The 18,920-nt window shown below is 42.8% G+C and overlaps 1 protein-coding gene across 5 annotated transcripts in view; it reads right to left on the bottom strand.

Moving 5' to 3' along the window:
• Nucleotides 1-18,920, bottom strand: part of MTAP (methylthioadenosine phosphorylase) — an 81,800-nt gene that overhangs the window by 29,900 nt on the left and 32,980 nt on the right. For all 5 annotated transcript variants that reach the window (XR_002823594.1, XR_002823595.1, XM_023728646.1 and 2 more), the window contains exons 2-4: nt 7,188-7,274; nt 5,455-5,513; nt 3,456-3,623 (exon numbers count right to left, since the gene is read on the bottom strand). Coding sequence is in view for 3 of the 5 variants with exons in the window: in XM_023728646.1 (XP_023584414.1) it covers nt 3,456-3,623; nt 5,455-5,513; nt 7,188-7,274 (314 nt within the window). In the remaining 2 variants the exon portion in view is untranslated. The remainder of the gene's footprint in view (nt 1-3,455; nt 3,624-5,454; nt 5,514-7,187; nt 7,275-18,920) is intronic.

Below are 18,920 nucleotides of genomic sequence, written 5' to 3'. Positions count from 1 at the left end.
TCCTCCTCTTAACAGACTTTTTCTCGTTTTACTAACTTGGCACCATTTATTGGGTAGGTAACACGTGCTAAACCAACACCAAACCCGTTGCCATCAGGTTGATTCTGACTCATAGCAACCCTACAGGACAGAGTAGAACTGCTCGATAGGGTTTCTAAGGAGCAGCTGGTGGATTCCAACTGCTGACCTCTTGGTTAGCAGCCAAACTCTTAACTACTGCACCACCAATGCTCCAACAAAAGGCACTTGCTAGGGTATTTTGAACTTTCATGGGAACACTATGGAAGCAGCTTATCCATACATCACAGGAAACAGACACCAAAAGATTAAGCTGCTTGCCACCAAGACTATACAGCTGAGTGCCAAGATGAGAGGGAGGCCAGATCTCTTCCTCTTCTCCCTCTTTCTGACCCAACTGCTTCCTTGGAAGAGCCAGTATATGAACATCTGTGTTCACTACACGTGAGAAAAGATTTGGGAAATGCGGCAATGTGTACTTACAGAATTTAAGTAACAAATTCATCCCAAGCTTAGTACCCAATTCAGACTTTTCTTTCCAGTTTCATATATAACACTATACAAAAGCTGGATCACTCTGGATATGCAGTTTTACATTCTGCTTTTTAAAACAATCATAGTACAATCATTTTATGTCATTAACCTCTAAACACAGGGACTCTGAAGACTATAGGGACTTCAATCAAAAAGTCCTCTGAACACCAACCTCAGCCTGCCTCTCTTGCAACAAGCACGTTCATTCAATAATTCAAAAAATACTGGTGGAGCAACCATTGTCCAGGCACTGCTCTAGGTGCCAGGGTCAGAGTGGCAAAGTAAGACAGATAGGTCCCTGCCCTCGTATAGCTTAGGTTCTGGAGAGGAAGATGGATAATAAATAAGAAAATAAATTATACAAAGTCAGCCACTAATCAATAACAATCAAAAAGGCAGGCACATATGACTTTAGTCTGTTGTTGTTAGGTGCCGTTGAGTCGGTTCTGACTCTTAGTGACCCTATGTACAACAGAATGAAACACTGCCTAGTCCTGCACCATCCTGACAATCTTTGTTATGCCTGAGCTCACTGCAGCTACTGTATCAATCCATCTCACTGAGGGTCTTCCTCTCTTTTGCTGCCACTGTACTTTACCAAGCATTATGTCCTTCTCCAGGGACTGGTCCTGCCTGATAATATGTCCAAAATATGTGAGATGAAGTCTCGCCATCCTTATCTCTAAGGAGCATTTTGGCTGTACTTCTTCTAAGACAGATATGTTCGTTCTTTTGCCAGTCCATGGTATATTCAATATTCTTCACCAACACCGTAATTCAAAGGCGTCAATTCTTCTTCGGTCTTCCTTATTCATTTTCCAGCTTTCGCATGCATATCACATGACTGAAAACACCATAGTTTGGATCAAGCGCACCTTAGTCCTCAAAGTGACATCTTTGCTTTTTAATACTTTAAAAGAGGTCTTTTACAGCACATTTTCCCAATGCAATACATCGTCTGATTTCTTAACTACTGCTTCCATGGGCGCTGACATTAGTCTATCTTCTATTATTTATTTGATTGGACTACATGAAATTGTTGATACTCAACCATTTCTGACCTACAAAATGAGCAATTTCATATGATTCAACCTAATGCAGTTTCATTCCATAGAAGACGTATAGAACTGGACTCAATAAACCTTCCTTAGAACTCTCTAAGGGTGCAGCAAGCTCAGAGACGACAGCTGTGAGGAACAGGATGGACTGGATGCAGACAGCGGTCAGAGTCCTCAAGTGGTCTACACCCCGCGGCACTCCACCCTACCCCACCATGGGGCCAAGCAGTAGAAAGCAGAGGCCCCTGTCCCACACGCAGGACATCATCACCTTCCTTTGTGATTTCTTCAACTACTTCAAAAGGCGCAAGAGCTCGGCATTCTGTTATTGCTTAACTCTTTGGAAAAGGAATGTTACATCTTATTTGCAATCGAAAAATAAACAAGTCCTGGCACCCGACTGAACTGATTGAGCTTAACGTCGTGAAAATAAAAACAAAGGGAGATTGGTACACTCTCAAAAAAGAAAAAAAGAAACGAAACGAACAGATGTGACATGCCTCCTGATGGGATGCAGAAGTATTGCTGCCTAGAAATCAAACCTGGTTCTGATCAGGCCTCCAGAGCTAACTACCAGTTTACAGGGGAAAGAGGAAGGCAATAAGTGACACTTAGAGATGCAATCATGTAGGGACATTTAGATCCCTAAAAATCTAGAATGTGGGGAGGCTTTGCAGGACAAAAAGAAAAAGGAAAAGAGCAAGTGGAAACTTCTGGACTAAAAGGCTGATCAGGCCCGTCTGTCTGTGAGCGGATCTCATCTGGACCTTTATTTGACCAAACCAACTATAAAAAAACAAGTTCATGTGACATTAAGAAAAAGGAGATCATTGCCCAGCTACTAAAGAAATATTAATTAATATGTGTGTCTGCTTCATATCTTATCTTTTAAAGTTACATACTGCAATGAATTGATAATTGTTGAAGCTAGAAATAGGAACTTGAGAGTTCATGGTATCACTGAATGTTGGATATGTTTAAAAATTCCCACAATAAAAAGCTTAAAACTTGTCTGTGGCCCCACCCTCCCCTCTCCCCCAGGTTCCCAAAGATCATCCACCTGGGGTGGGAATGATATTTCACCAGCTGCCGGTGAGTCAATTCCAACTCACGGTGACCCCATATGTGTAAGAGTAGAACTGTGCTACGTAGGATTTTCGATGGCTGATTTTTCAGAAGTAGATCGCCAGGCCTTTCTTCCAAGGTGCCTCTGGGTGAACTTGAGCCCCCAACTTTTTAGTCAGCAGCTGAGCACGTTAACCATTTGCACTACTGTCTTAGTCATCTAGTGATGCTGTAACAGAAATACCACAAGTGGATGGCTTTAACAAAGAAAAGTTTATTCTCTCACAGTCCAGTAAGCTACAAGTCCAAATTCAGGGCATCAGCTTCAGGGGAAGGCTTTCTCTCTCTGTTGGCTCTGGAGGAAGGTCCTTGTGATGTATCAAGTCTTCCCTTGGTCTGGGAGCATCTCAGTGCAGGAATCTCAGATCCAAAGGATGCACTCTGCTCCCGGCACTGCTTTCTTGGTGGTATGAGGTTCCCCTGTGTCTCTGCTCACTTCACTCTTTTATATCTCAAAAGACATTGCCTTAAGACCCTATCCACTCTTGCAGACCTCATCAGTCTAACTGCTGCTAATCCATCTTATTACATGATAGTGATAGAGTTTACAACACATAAGGAAATCACATCAGATTACAAAACAGTACACAATCATACAACACTGGGAGAATCATGACCCAGCCAAGTTGACAGGTATTTTGGGGGGACACAATTCAATCCATGACAACTACCTAGGGAATGATCTTACAACAGCCCGGACCGTGTACAGAGCTTGCTCACCTGTCGATGAACTGATCAATAATGATGATATCACCGGGCTGAATCTCCTCCCTCAGGGAGCCGCAAGCCGTGGTCACTATGACATGTGTACAACCCTCCTCCTTCAGTGCCCAGATGTTCGCCTGGTAGTTGACCTTTGAAGGCATGATGGTGTGCTGCCTCCCATGCCTGGGATGGAGAGTAGAACAGGCAGATGAGTGCTCAGGGCATTAAAAACACTCAGAAAAGAACTAATTGTCAGAAGAAGCTGGCAGGGGTCCATGAATGCTCAGAAAGGATATGTATTTTCCTGAGGCTGGACTCTAAAACTCTGATGAGATCTTTCAAAAGAAATTAAAAAATTAAAGGTAGCTAATAACCACTGCATTAGAGGGTCAAACATTTCACAGCTCAACACATTTCAGTTCACTTCAGTTCGCAGGAGCATAAAACACCACGGGCCACACCACCCACTGTTTTCTCCCACCAGACGCAAACCCAAACCCATCGAGTCAATTTCAACTCATAGTGCCCCAACAGGATAGAGGAGAACTGTCCCATAGGACTTCCAACACTGTAATATTTACAGAAGCAGCATCTTTCTTCCACAGAGTGGCTGGTGGGTTCTAACTGCCACCCTTTTGGTTAACAGCCGAGTGCTTTACCCACTGTGCCATCAGGGCTCCTCGTTTTCTCCTACAATCTGGAAAAATTAAGTGATTCTCCAGCAATGACCACAGACCAACTAATTTCCTGAAATCCACCCCACGTGACCATCTAAAACTACAATTTAGTTTTACTGGATTCAGAAGAGTCACTTATACTTTAAAAATGCAGAGTGGCAAATAGACGCTAGGGTGGTCCCATGTTTACACCCTATATAATCTCCCCCTTGAGTGTGGGTGGAACTGAGACTTGATTCCAACCAATGGAATATGACAGGTGCTGGAATGGCCCTCCCATGAGTGGGCTCCACTTGGCAGCTTACACTCTCCTGCTCGTCTTGAAGAAACCAGCTGTTGCTATGATGTCGTCAACTGCCGATGGAGAGGGCCACACAGTAGGGAACTGCGGGTGGCTCCAGGAGCTGACGGCCTCAGGCCTACAACCGCAAGGAACTAAATTCTGCCAACAACAGCATGAACTTGGCAGAGAACCTCAAGCTCCAGATGCACCCTGTGCAGCCTTGTGAGACCTGAGCAGAAGACCTAGCTAAGCTGTGCCCAGACTCCTGACTCACGGAAACTGTGAGGGAATACATGTATCTTGTTTTACACAGCTACATCTGTGGTAACTTGTTACGCAGCAACAGAAAACTAACACATGTAATTTGACTAATTTCTAACTATGTGATAAAAATTATTTTGTCCTTTTTTTTTTTTTTTTTAAATAAAGACTACCTAAATTTAGAATGCGTTTTTCACTTGAGAGAAACCAAGACTGGGGCAAGGAATCAAAGACAGTGAGCTAGAGAAAAGATTTTAATGGAAGAACCCCAGGGCAAAGGAAACATAGTAAATGGAAGACAAAAAGGTCTGAAAACAACTGCATCATTAGCAGAATACAAATCTCTATAAAACGAGCACTAGCCTCATCAAAGAATCAAGGGTATGGACACTATCAGCAGCCTACTTTGGAGACCCTAAACCCACAGCCTCTGTAGATGCAACTAGCACTACGCAAGGGGTCATAGTTGAACCATCGTCTTTCATGATATTGATAATCAGACGGAAAAAAAAAAATGAACAGAAGAAAACATTTCCTTTCACAGTTTGAACTGAAACCAGAGCCTCAAGCTTAGTCGAACTCATCACATCTACTGGCCTGTTGTGACCACTTTCCCAATCTAACAGAAACGAGATCTCTGGCATCCAAAGTCAGCGTAACTCCAGCGCCATCAGTGGTGTAGCCAGGTGACTTCAACAACACATAAACCTTTACATCATTACTCTTTTCAGAAACTAAGGGAAATATAAATTCGCATTTAGTAGTAACATTCAAGAAGCTTAAAATATCGTACCTTGCAAGAAGGACACAATCAACATTTTTTATCTTCCCCAAAATTAAGGCATCGGATGGCTACACATAAAGAGAAATGATTTCAACTTAATGATTTTAAAACATTATATATAAATATATATATATACACACATACCAAATATACACACACACACCCCCCAAAACCAAACCAGTTGCCACGGAGTCTATTCCAGCTCACAGCAACCTCATGTGTTACAACAGAACTGTGGTCCATAGGGTTTTCAATGGCTGTGATCTTTCAGAAGTAGATCGCCAGGTCTTTCTTCTGAGGAGCCTCTGGGTGGATTCGAAAGGTCGACCTTCAGTTAGTGGCCGAGCTCTTAACTGTTTGCCACCCAGGGACTCCACGTGTATATATACACACAATTAAAAAGCTGCCATTTGAACTGTTCATCCACAAGAGGATTTACCTTAGAGAAGTAAAAGAAGTCTAGATTTGAGTGATCAGCTTAATCATTCAATAAATATGTGCTGAGCCCTCTGGAGGCACAGCCATCAACAGAACTCTGAAGTCTGCCTTGGGTGCCTGGGTAGGTACTATTTAGTCACATCTATTTGTAGCAGGCACCTCAAGGATCTGGGATAGTCTTTGGCAGGTTCAAAAACAGGTGTGCAAGTGAAAGGCAGAAAGGACAGAAGCTTCATGGGATTTAAGAAATCAGCACTGGACCTGTTTGCTTGTCTTAACTAGGTCCGAGATGGCCATGTAATGACTTGAGGGAGTGGAAAAAGGCCCTTGGAACTGAAGGAGGTTAAGAAATGAGGAGGTAAGAAGCTGGCCAAGCTGACTGCAGGACTTGGAGGACCCAAGGTCCGTCTAAGGAGACAGGGAAAAGGGCGGTGTGGTTGGGATGGTCAGATATGGGGATGTTCACAGGAGGATCAGAGGAAGTGTGATGTTTGGAGGTAGTAATATGGAATTAGGAGAAGGCAGACACCCCACCTGGGTCCAGGCTGGGTGACACAGGGGCTTCGAGAATAATGGTCTCAACGAAAAAAGGAGGGATATTTTATTTCCAGTTTAGTCATACATTTACAACATCAATTGTGTTCCAGATCCCTAAGATAATCCTCCTTTGGGCCAGGGCTCACTAAAAAAACGCCGCTTTGTAATGATAAAACCCACTGCCGGTGAGTCAATTCCAACTCACAGCGACCTTAGAGGACAGAGCAGAACTGCCCCATAGGGTTTCCAAGGCTGTAATCTCTACAGAAGCAGACAGCCACATCTTTCTCCTGTGGAATGACTGGTGGGTACGAACTGCCAGCCTTTCAGTAAGCAGCCAAGCGCTTAACCACTGCACCACCAGGGCTCCTCTTGGTAATGATACTTCCTCCCTTTAGTCATCAGACTATCCCCTGAATTAGCACTGGGTGACCCAAAGGCCTAAAACAGAGGTAAGCTGATTTGAATGGGGGAGGCCAGAAGAGTACAGCTGCTATGTCTAAAATGAGTATCTGGCTTCTAGAAATACATAAATCGAAAGTTATTTGTGCATGCCCAAGCCATGTTGTCAACACAGCAAGGTTCAAGGCCTCCCTCAGAAACCAGCTCAGCTGATAGAATCCAGAGGTAGGACTCCTGGCCCTTCCCACCTGGGGCCCGCAGACCCGGACTGCCAAGACAAAGCAATTCTTTATTGTTTAACTTAAAAACCAAGCCAGCAAGGAGTAAGAAAAAAGCTGACATGTCTCCATGAATTGGATATTAACCTTGCCAAATGGAGTATCCACGTATTTTTCGGTTCTTCCTTCTAAAATTTCTGGGTCATCCAGGCCTGTTCCACCAATTATTCCAATCTAAGGGAGAGAAAGGGGGAGAAAAATAAAGATAACACATTTGGTCATTTTTCATCAGAAACAAAGACATTATTTCAGGCAAATGCATTTACTCGTGCTCATATTGCTCTTCTCAACTCCTGCTAAGCTCCAGTTATTTAAAAAATCTGAAAATTACTGAAAAACATTCACTCATTCAACAAATACTTGAAGGTCTTCTACATTCCAGAAATAACCAAAGCATGGGTTACCTCTTTGGACTATATCACATTTATTTCTGACTGTGTGAATTATAAATAAGCACAGAAAAGGTACTTGAGCTGAAGTTAGAAAAATCAAACCTAAAAAGAGGCAAATATGGTTCTAGAAAGTATTTTATTAACAACTTTATTTTTTCTACCAAATGGGCTACGTAATAAAAAATGTTCAGAAGACTGCTGATATAAAATCTTAGAGCCATTTGGTAACCATTTGTCCTCACTGTTGTGTGCCAAGCTGACTGCAACTCATAGCGACCCTGTATGACAGAGTAGAACTGCCCCATGGGGTTTCCTAGGCTGTAATCTTTACGGGAGCAGATTCTCAGGTCTTCTTTCCTGCGGAGCCGCTGAAGGGTTCTAACCGTCGACCTTTCGATTAGCAGCTGAGCGCTTAATCACTGTGCCACGAGGGCTCATTTTCTCCTCATTAACCTATTTGAAAAAGAAACAGAAATTTTTCTTCCTCATGCCACTAGAATCACAGAATCATAGAACTGGAAACGAAACAAAGGCAGGAGTTGGAATATCGTGAAAGGTTAGCCCCCCCCCACATATATGAAATCAAGCTGTCATTCATACACGTATGTATGTATGTGTATACATTGCTGTTGTTTGCTGCTGTCAAGTCCATTCTGACTCGTGGCAACGCCCTGGTGTGCAAAGAATGGTGCCACAGAGTTTTCTTGGCTGTAATATTAACAGAAGGAGACTGTCAGGCTTTTTCTTCCTCAGTAATGCTGGATAGGTTCAACCTGCCAATCTTTAGGTTAGCTGTCGAGTGCAAACCATTTGTGCCACCTATACACACATACATACGTGTATACACATACATACATATATATGTCATTCAAAGTTAGTCTAATTTTTATTTTTTTAATTCAAGTGTTCTATTGCATTTTCTAGAGATTAACTCTATAGTCTTTGTCTTCAGGAACTAATTCGAATCAAAGAAACTTGGTACTACACCTTCTCCTCACTATCTCATTATACAAAATTTTGCATTTACGACAACAGTAAAAAAACTACTACCTAACTATTTTGCACATTAATGACGTACATCTGGCAGTAATGAATGCTGAGGTGAGACTAACACTGGCTGTGATGGTTAAGGTTATGTGTCAATTTGGCTGGACCATGATTCTCAGTGGTTTGGCAGTTATGTAATGATGTTAATTATCCTCCATTTTGTGATCTGATGTGGTCATCCTCCATTTTCGCATAACACCAATTTCACATAACGACCTGGTCTTTGGAACCTAACCATGTCATTGATTGAGGAGACAGTGTACTCTCTAGGATTTAATTAAATTCAATGACTAAGAAAAACAAAAACAATCACAAAGATAATGAAGTACTAAATCAACTGTTAAAACTAAGAACTATGTAAGTGACATTAATAGGAAGGTTTCCTTGGGCTGATACTTCCTGAAAGAGGAAGTGTATTTAAGTAGTCAGTGACAGGCTAATGGGAGGACAAGACTAATGGAAAGTAACCTGAGCATTTTTTCTAATAGAAAGCTTTAACTTTATTATCATGAGTAGAATTTCTACTAAATAAAAGTATCTCCTTGACAAAAAAACTTCACAATTAAGAATTAACTGATCATCTAAATTAAATATTTTGCAGATCAGATTATAGAAGCTGATTTATACTAATATGTGAGAAAACAGTTAATCTCTTTGGCCCTTACATTTCTTGGGAAAAAAAAAATCAACAAAATACAAAAATAAGGGAAATTTAGTGAGATTTTACTGAAGATTATTTTATGTAATTTAGAGCTGTTTTTGTATTGGAAACAGCATACTCCTCTTATACCTCCCTTTTGAGAATGGTTTCACTTCTAAAAACAGAATTAGAGCCTCTGTAAATCTCCCACTAACTTGAAAATAAGGGAATGGGGAAACCCGATGGATCCTTCTAGCTTTAACATTTTAATTCTATAAAGTAGACTCAAAAAGTATACATAGTTCAAATGCTTCCAAGGGCAACGACTTGACATCACAAAGCTTTCTCCCATTAGGGTATCTCTTTGTTCACAACTTTACACGATCTGGAGCTTGCAACGTATACTCACAATTTCCTTAAGCGGCGAAACCAGTTTTTGAAGTTGGTGCCACCTTGTGGTACATTACTGAAACCACAGCAGGCTACATCAACCGTACATTTATCTCCTATCTTGTTAGAATTTAACATTACAGGTATAGACTACCCAATATTAAACAGTTATCAAATCAACAGAAGTGTTTGCTTAAGTCAATATATTTAAATTACAACATATTAACACAAATTTAAAAAATCAATCACCATTTTATGCAATCGTAACCCTTCTCTCTGGGTGGTATAAATGGTTAACACATTTAACTTCTAACCGAAAAGGATGGAGGTTCAAGAAAGGCCTGGCCACCTGTTTCTCAAAAATTAGCCACTGAAAACACTATGGAGCACAGTTCTACTCTGATACACATGGGGTCACCATGCTTTGGAGCTGATTTGATAGCAACTTTTTTTTTTTTTAAAAACCTCTAGTCTGGCTTCTCCATTTTATCCTTCATTTCATGTACCTCTGAAGCACCACAGATCCTGTGGAGGCTAATAAAGTGTTCAGCCCATGTTCTCACCCCGGACCATGGAACTGAACTGTTGACTCTGAAATTACTCTCAGCCTAGTGCTGGGGATTCTGCTTCTCCTGAAATCTTTGGCTTTCTGACCTATTACCACTTTCTCTTGGTTGCTTCTGGATGTTCCCTGGGCCATGCCATCTCAGATTCTGGATTTCACACTGGACCCTCAGACTTGTTTATACCAGAGTTTGTTTTGGAACTACCCTCTCAGCTTAGGCAACCGAGCCCAGAATCACAGAAGTGGTTAAGAGCTGTTAACCAGGTGTCCTCCTGAGCCCACTCTCACAGTCCCAACCTTCAGTCCACACCACCCTGGCTGCACGAAAGTCCTGCATTAGGTAACTGGCATCTCAGCCTTCAGGGACGAATGTGTGGTACTGCTCACCAGTGAAAGCCAGGATGGTGTCTCTGGCACTTGAAAGACCTGCAGGCGAGGCCATCCAGTCACCTAACTGACTCTAGCTGTTTATGAAAACCCCTATCTTGCAAAGGATAAGGACAAGTGTCACAACTGAGTACTGCCACACCAGAGAACTGGACCTCTTAACCGTTTCCTGCTGCAGATGAAGGTCTGCAGTGTCAAGATGTGGCCGATGTCGCCACCTGCTGGCACCATGACAAAGTACAGCTGGGATGAAACACCCAGGCACCTCCAATGCCCAATTTTGTCCTCACCTCCTAGAGCCACTTAAAGAGTCAACTTAGAACCTGCCTTTGTAATAAAGTAACTGTTTGAGCTCTTATGTGTCACAGGCACTATGCTAAGTGCTTCAGTGGCCTTACCTTCTTTGATCATCACAACTACCAAAAGATAGACACTGTATTATTTATTCCCATTTTACACACAAGGAAAAAGCAGCACAAAAATTAACTTGTCCAAGAGCAAATCATATGGAGCAAAGATGGAACAGGAACCCAGGCCTTTCCCTCTTAACCAGTATGATGAGTACCTCCCAAATTAAGCACCACTGCTATAGGGCCTGGATCATAAATTTCTAAAATCTGGGCTAACTGAGTATGGTAGGCTGAATAATGCCCCTACCCCAAGATATACTTATCCACATCCTAATCCCTGGAACCTGTGAATGTTGCTTTATGAGATTAAGCATCCTGAGATGGGCAGATTATCCTGGATTATGAGAATGGGTCCTAAATGTAACCACAGGGTCCTTATAAGAGGGAGAGCAAGAAGGTCAATGGCGGAAGATGTGACCATGGAATCAGGGGAGTAAGGCATGTGATGCGGGTTGTAAGCCAAGGAATAGGGACAGGCTCTAGAACCTGGAAAAGAAAAGGAAATAGATTCTCCCTGTTAGTCTCCAGAACGATCGAGCTCTACTAATACCTTGGTTTTAGCCCTGTAAGACTCATTTCAGACTTCTGACGTCCAGAATAAAGAGAATAAATTTGTGTTGTTTTCTAATCCACTAAATTTGTGGTCTCCATGCTTCTGTCGGTTTGATGTGCTGTCGGGGCTTGCGTGTTGTTGTGATGCTGGAAGCTATGCCACCAGTATTCAAATACCAGCAGCGTCACCTGTGGTAGCCAGGTTTCAGCTGAGCTTCCAGACTAAGACAGACTAGGAAGAAGGACCCGGCGGTCTACTTCTGAAAAGAATTAGCCAGTGAAACCATTATGAACAGCAGTGGAACACAGATATAGTGCCAGAAAATGAGCCCCTCAGGTTGGAAGGCACTCAACAGACGACTGGGAAAGAGCTGCCTCCTCAAAGTAGAGTCGACCTTAATGATGTGGATGGAGTCAAGCTTTCGGGACCTTCGTTTGCTGATGTGGCATGACTCAAAATGAGAAGAAACAGCTGCAAACATCCATTAGTAATAGGAATTACGAAGTATGAATCTAGGAAAATTGGAAATTGTCAAAAATGAAACGGAACACGTAAACATCGATATTCTAGGCACTGGTGAGCTGAAATGGACCGGTACTGGCCATTCTGAATCAGACAATCATATGGTCTACTAGGCCAGGAATGACAACCTGAAGAGGAATGGCGTTGCATTCATCGTCAAAAAGAACATTTCAAGATCTATCCTGAAGTACAATGCTGTCAGCAATAGGACAATATCAATACATCTACAAGGAAGACCAGTTAATATGACTATTATTAAAGTTTACGCACCAACCACTAAGGCCAAAGATGAAGAAACTGAAGATTTTTACCAACTTCTGCAGTCTGAAATTGATGGAATGTGCAGTCAGGATGTATTGATAATTACTGGTGACTGGAATGCAAAGCTGGACACGAGAAGGATCGGCGACTGGAAGATATGGCCTTGGTGATACAAACAATGCCTGAGATCGAATGATAGAATTTTGCAAGACCAATCACTTCTTCATTGCAAATACCTTTTTTCACCAACATAAACAGTGACTATATAGGTGGACCTCACCAGACAGAATACACAGGAATCAAATTGACTACATCTGTGGAAACAGATGATGAAAAAGCTCAATATTATCAGACAAAACAAGGCCAAGGGCCGACTGCAGAACAGACCATCAGCTGCTCATATGCAAGTTTAAGTTGAAGCTAAAGAAAATTAGAGCAAGTTCACAGAGCCAAAATATGACCTTGAGTATATCCTACCTGAATTTAGAGACCATCTCAGGAAAAGATCTGACACACTGAACACTAATGACCAAAGAGCAGATGAGCTGTGGAATGACATCAGGGATATCATACACGAAGCAGCAGGAGGTCATTAAAAAGACAGGAAAGAAAGAAAAGACCAAAATGGATGTCAGAAGAGATTCTGAAACTTGCCCTTGAACGTCAAGCACCTAAAGCAACAGGAAAAATGATGAAGTAAAAGAGCTGAACAGAAGATTTCAAAGGGTAGCTCGAAAAGACAAAGTATTATAATGACATGCAAAGATCTGGAGATAGAAAACCAAAAGGGAAGAACAACTCAGCATTTCTCAAGCTGAAAGAACGGACGAAAAAATTCAAGAGTTGAGTTGCAATACTGAAGGATTCTATGGTGAAAATAATCAACGATGCAGGAAAAAAGAAAACAAACAAACAAACAAACCTGTTGCCGTCGAGTCAATTCTGACTCATAGCGACCCTATAGGACAGAGTAGAACTGCCCCATAGAGCTTCCAAGGAGCACCTGCTGGATTCAACTGCCAACTTTTTGGTTAGCAGCTGTAGCTCTTAACCACTATGCCACCAGGGTTTCCAAGGAAGCACCAAAAGAAGATGGAATACACTAAGTTGCTGTACCGAGAAGAATTGGTCGACATTCAACCATTTCAGGAGGTAGCACATAATCAAGAACCGGTGGTACTGCAGGAAGAGGTCCAAGTTGCACTGAAGGCATTCGTGAAAAACAAGTCTCCAGGAATTGACGGAATATCAATTGAGAAGTTTCAATAAATGGATGCAGCGCTGGAAGTGTTCACTTGTCTTTGCCAAGAAAGAAATTTGGAGGACAGCAACCTGGCCAATCACCTGGAAGGGACCCATATTTGTGCCCATTCCAAAGAAAGGTGATCCAACTGAATGAGGACATTATTGAACAATATCATTAATATCACACACAAGTAAAATTTTGCTTAAGCTTTTTCAAAAGCAGTTGCAGCAGCAGATTGACAGGGAACTATTAGAAATTCAAGCCAGATTCAGAAGAGGATGTGGAACGAAGGATATCACTGCTGATGTCAGATGGATCCTAGTCGAAAGACAGATATATACCTGCTTTACTGACTGTGCAAAGGCATCCGACTGTGTGGATCGTAACAAATTATGGGTAACATTGCGAAGAACGGGGATTCCAGAACACTTAATTGTGCTCATGAGAAACCTGTACATAGACCAAGAAGCAGTCCTTCGAACTTTCACCATATTTATTCAATCTGTATGCTGGGCAAATAATCCAAAACTGGACTATATGAAGAATGCGGCATCAGGACTGGAGGAAGACTCATTAACAACCCGAGATAGGCAAACAACATAACCTTGCTTGCTGAAAGTGAAGACTTGAAGCACCTACTGGTGAAGATCAAAGACTACAGCCTTCAGTATGGATTACATCTCAAAATAAAGAAAACAAAAATCCTCACAACTGGACCAATAAGCAACACCATGATAAACGGAGAAAAGATTGAAATTGTCAACGATTTCATTTTACTTGGATCCACAATCAACACCCATACAAGCAACAGTCAAGAAATCAAACATATTGCATTGGGCAAATCTGCTGCAAAAGACCTCTTTAAAGTGTTAAAAAGCAAAGATGCCACCTTAAAGACTAAGGTGTGCCTGACCCAAGCCATGGTATTTTCAATCACGTAACATGCATGCGAAAGCTGGGCAATGAATAAGGAAGAATGAAGAAGAATTGATGCCTTTGAATTATGATGTTGGTGAAGAATACTGAATATACTATGGACTGCTAGAAGAACGAATAAATCCATCTTGGAAGAAGTACAGCCAGAATGCTCCTAAGAAGTCAGGATGGCAAGACTTTGTCTCACGTACTTTGGACATGTTATCTGGAGGGACCAGTCCCTGGAGAAGGACATCATGCTTGGTAAAGTAGAGTGGTCAGCAAAAAACAGGAAGACTCTCAACGAGATGAACTGACACAGAGGCTGCCAACAATGGGCTCAAGCATAACAACTGTCAGGATGGCACAGGACCGGGCAGTATTTTGTTCTGTTGCATATATGGTCGCTATGAGTTGGAACTAACTTGACGGCACCTAACAACAACCCACCCACAACAGGACTGTATGCCCTCCTTGCCACAGCAACCATGATTAACGTAAGTTGTCTTCTTGAATCTCCCAAAGCAAAGCTGGTCAGCTGCCTGGGGGAGCTGTGGCCCACTCAGCCCATTGATGGAGCCCTCCAGAATGGCCTCGGTCTGGAAGCCTAAGGTTTGCATGGCCCTCCATGTAGTCAAGCACACCACCTGCCCGTGGCTGATGCTGGAGGACATTTCCTTGAGATCCTCCCAGACAATGTCAGTTGTTTAATCCCATGGCCTCTAGCTCCAGCTGTCCCCTCCATGGTTCACCCCATGTGGTCTCGACCCTTACCAGGACTACCTCCCGCTGCAGTGAGTCGCAGAAGAGCCTGTCTCAATTACTCCTACACCAGACGGCTTCCTCCCTCCCCCAACTGCCCATCTACTGTCTGTAGCAAACAGGCCCCTCAGCATCTCATGCCCCAGCCCCCACCCAGGTAAGCAATATTCCATAGGAAGCAACCCTACGCTTACTCACCTTCGCCCTGAAGAGCCATTCACCACCACACCAGTTACTGTCTAGTGGATTTCAACAGACGACACCCCCATGTCATGTTCCATAGAGTTCTTAATAGCTGCTTTTTGAAAGCAGATCACCAGGCCTTTCTTCTGAGGCATCCCCGAGTGGATTTGAAATCTTCAACCTTTCGGTTAGCAGCCGATCATGTTAAGCATGTGCAATGCCCTGGGACTTCAAAGAGCCAGTAGTGGCCTCATTATCTCCCAGTTTAAAATGATTCACAGACAATACCATCTACCAGGTCCTTCAGGTCAAAACCAGAATCTTCCCATTCCTCTTCCTGCACTCCTTGTATCTGGCAGATCTCTGCTTTAATTACAAAATATATTCCCACTCTAGGGCCCCTAGTGGCTTCATGGGAAGAAGACCTGGCAATCTGCTTCCATAAAGATTACAGCCAAGATGAGGGTTGGGGATCATCATATCGGGGGACATCTAGGTCAACTGGCCTAACGCAGTTCATAAAAAAAAAGTTCTACATCCTACTTTGGTGAGTAGTGTCTGGGGTCTTAAAGGCTTGCGAGCGGCCATCTAAGGTACGTCTACTGGTCCCATCCCATCTGGAGCAAAGGAGAATGAAAAAATCAAAGATACAAGAGAAATATTAGTCCAAAGCACTAATGGACTACAAGTGCCACAGCCTGCACCAGCCTGAGCCCAGAACAACAAGATAATGCCCAGCTACCAACATCAACCGCTCTGACAGGAATCACAATAGAGGGCCCTGGACAGAGCGGGAGAAAAATGTAGAACAAAGTCCAAATTCACACACACACAAAAAAAGACCAGACCTACTGGTCTGACAGAGACTAGAAGAACCCTGAGATTATGATCCCTGGATACCCTTTTAACTCAGAACTGAAGTCCCTTCCAAAGTCCGCCCTTCAACCAAAGATTAGACAGGTCCATAAAACAAACAATAACACACGTGAGGAATGTGCTTCTTAGTTCAATCATTTACACGAGACCAAATGGGCAACACCTGCCCAAAAGCAAAGACGAGAAGGCAGGAAAGGACAGGAAAACAGGACGAATGGAAACGGGGAACCTGGTGTGGAGATGGGAGTGTTGACACATCGCGGGGATTCCAACCAATGTTACAAAACAATTTGTGCATAAACTGTAGAATGAGAAGCTAATTTACTCTGTAAACTTTCATCTAAAGCACAAAAAAAGATTATAATAGCAAAGAAGACCCTATAGGGTAGTTCTACTCTATCACATGGGGTCACTGAGTCGAAACTGACAGGACACCACACAACAATCCCCACTCTGATTTTTCTCACTACCTCTGTGGCTCCTGGAGCCCCTATGTGGTGCATATTGTTAACACGCTCCACTGCTAACCAAAAGGCTGGAGATCTACTCCTGAGAAATCAGCTACTGAACACCCTATGGGGCACAGCTCTACTCTGACACACACAGGGTCACCATGAGTTGGAATTGACTCAATAGCAATTGGTTTCCATGCCTCCCACCTTAGATTTCCGCATCATTCCTCGTGGCTTCATCACCTAGCTGTCTTCCCACAGTCTTCTATGACCAGGGGCTAACATGATCATTTAAAAACATAAATCAGATAATGTTCCATCTTATGGTTTCTAAAACATAATTAGAATAAAATCCAAAGTCTACAAGGAAGATTCTAAGAGACATGCCCACCCAACTCTCAGGGTGCACCAGTCACTGACACTTCCATTCCTACAACATGCAGCTCACGCCCTCCTCAGAACTTTGGTACTAGCTCTCCCTGCCCTCAATCTCTTTCTCCAGGTCCTCGTGTAGCTGGCTCTTCATCAATATGCGGGTATCGGCTTAAACTTCACCTCATCAAAGGTATGGCCCCCACTCTCATCATTCACTGTCACTGGTATTTTATTTTCAAGTTTATAGGTCTCTCACCCACCACAAGAACACAAACTTCAAGAAAATAGACTTTGTCGTAAAGATACATCTTAATGCCTAGTAAATCCCGTTGCTGTTGTGTCGATTCCGACTGAGAGTGAGCCTATAGGAGAAGTGCCCCATAGGGTTTCCAAGGCTGTGATCTTTATGGAAGCAGACTGTCACATCTTTCTCCCGTGGAGAGGCTGGTGGGTTCGAATCGCTGACCTTTTGGTTAGCAGCCGAGTGCTTAACCACTGTACTTCCTTAATGTCTGGCGAGTACTCCATAAATATTTCTTAATAAGATTCTGCTAGGAGACGGCTAGATTTGAACAATAAACTGTATATAAACTATATATCATACTGTCAAACCTGATAATGTTTTTCATCTGAGTGAGCTAACTGTATCCTTCAAATCGGGGAGAATGAATTTCAGCTGGAACATTTCATAATATTTGTATTTTAAAAAGGGAGGTTAGGAGGCTGACATTAGTGGAGTGCCAAGAACTGGGCAGGAAGAGTTACATGCTACTGGACTCACCTTGCAGCCAAAGACCCGAGGCTTCAGGGAGTTAAACTGATGACCTGTAAGCCCTGGGGCTGTGGTATGAGGCTGGCTTCTCAGCTCCATAGCTCTTTCCTCCCTTCACCCCTGCTCTGCCAGCTGAACTATTGTTTTGTAAACGATCAGATAAAATGGTGGCAGTGAATCTCGCTACACATGCCACCAGCCATTGAAGTAACTGGGGACTCAGACACACAAATATGCCTCTTGCACTCACATTGGGAAGCAGAATGCCCAGGGGGCACAGCCTAGAGACCCGCTTTATGCATGCCACCCCTCATTCCTTAAGTTAGATGACTTCTTTGGTTTACTCTTCAAGTTTTTTTTTTCTTAAAATACATGAAACAAAACAGGCAAGACAGACACAACAAAACATTTGCCACTTTTACGTGTACAGTTCAGTGACATTCACTATGTTCACCATGTACCATCATCACCACTACCTGCTTCCTAATTTTTTCATCATCCTTAACAGAAACTCAGTACCAATTAAGCAATAACTCCCCATGTTCCCCTCCCACCTGTCAGTGGTAATCCCCAGTAAATGTTGTTGTTTTTAGCTGCTGTGGAGTTGGTACCGACTCACAGTGACCCCACGTATGAATAACAGAATGAGATGCTGCCTGGTCCTGTGCAATCCTGACAATCGTTGCTATGGTTGAGCCCATTGTTGCAGCCACTGTGTCAATCCACCTCATTGCGGGTCCTCCCAGGGACTGGTCCCTCCTGATAACATATCCAGAGTACATGAGATAAAGTCTCACCATCCATGCTTCTAAGCAGCATTCTGGATGTACTTCTTCCAAGACAGATCTGTTCGTTCTTCTGGCAGCCCATGATACATTCAATATTCTTCACCCACACCATAACAAAAGGCATCAATTCTTCTTCAGTCTTCCTTATACAATGTCCAGATTTTGCATGTATATGAGGCGACTGAAAATAAAATGGCTTTGGTTAGGCACATCTTAGTCCTCAAAGTAACATCTTTGTTTTTGAACACTTTAAAGAGATCTTTTACAGCAGACTTGCCAAAAAA

This window comes from Trichechus manatus, unplaced genomic scaffold (genome assembly GCF_000243295.1).
Source record: "Trichechus manatus latirostris isolate Lorelei unplaced genomic scaffold, TriManLat1.0 scaffold00025, whole genome shotgun sequence".
Lineage (NCBI taxonomy): Eukaryota > Metazoa > Chordata > Mammalia > Sirenia > Trichechidae > Trichechus > Trichechus manatus.
This window is presented reverse-complemented; position numbering and strand designations above follow the sequence as displayed.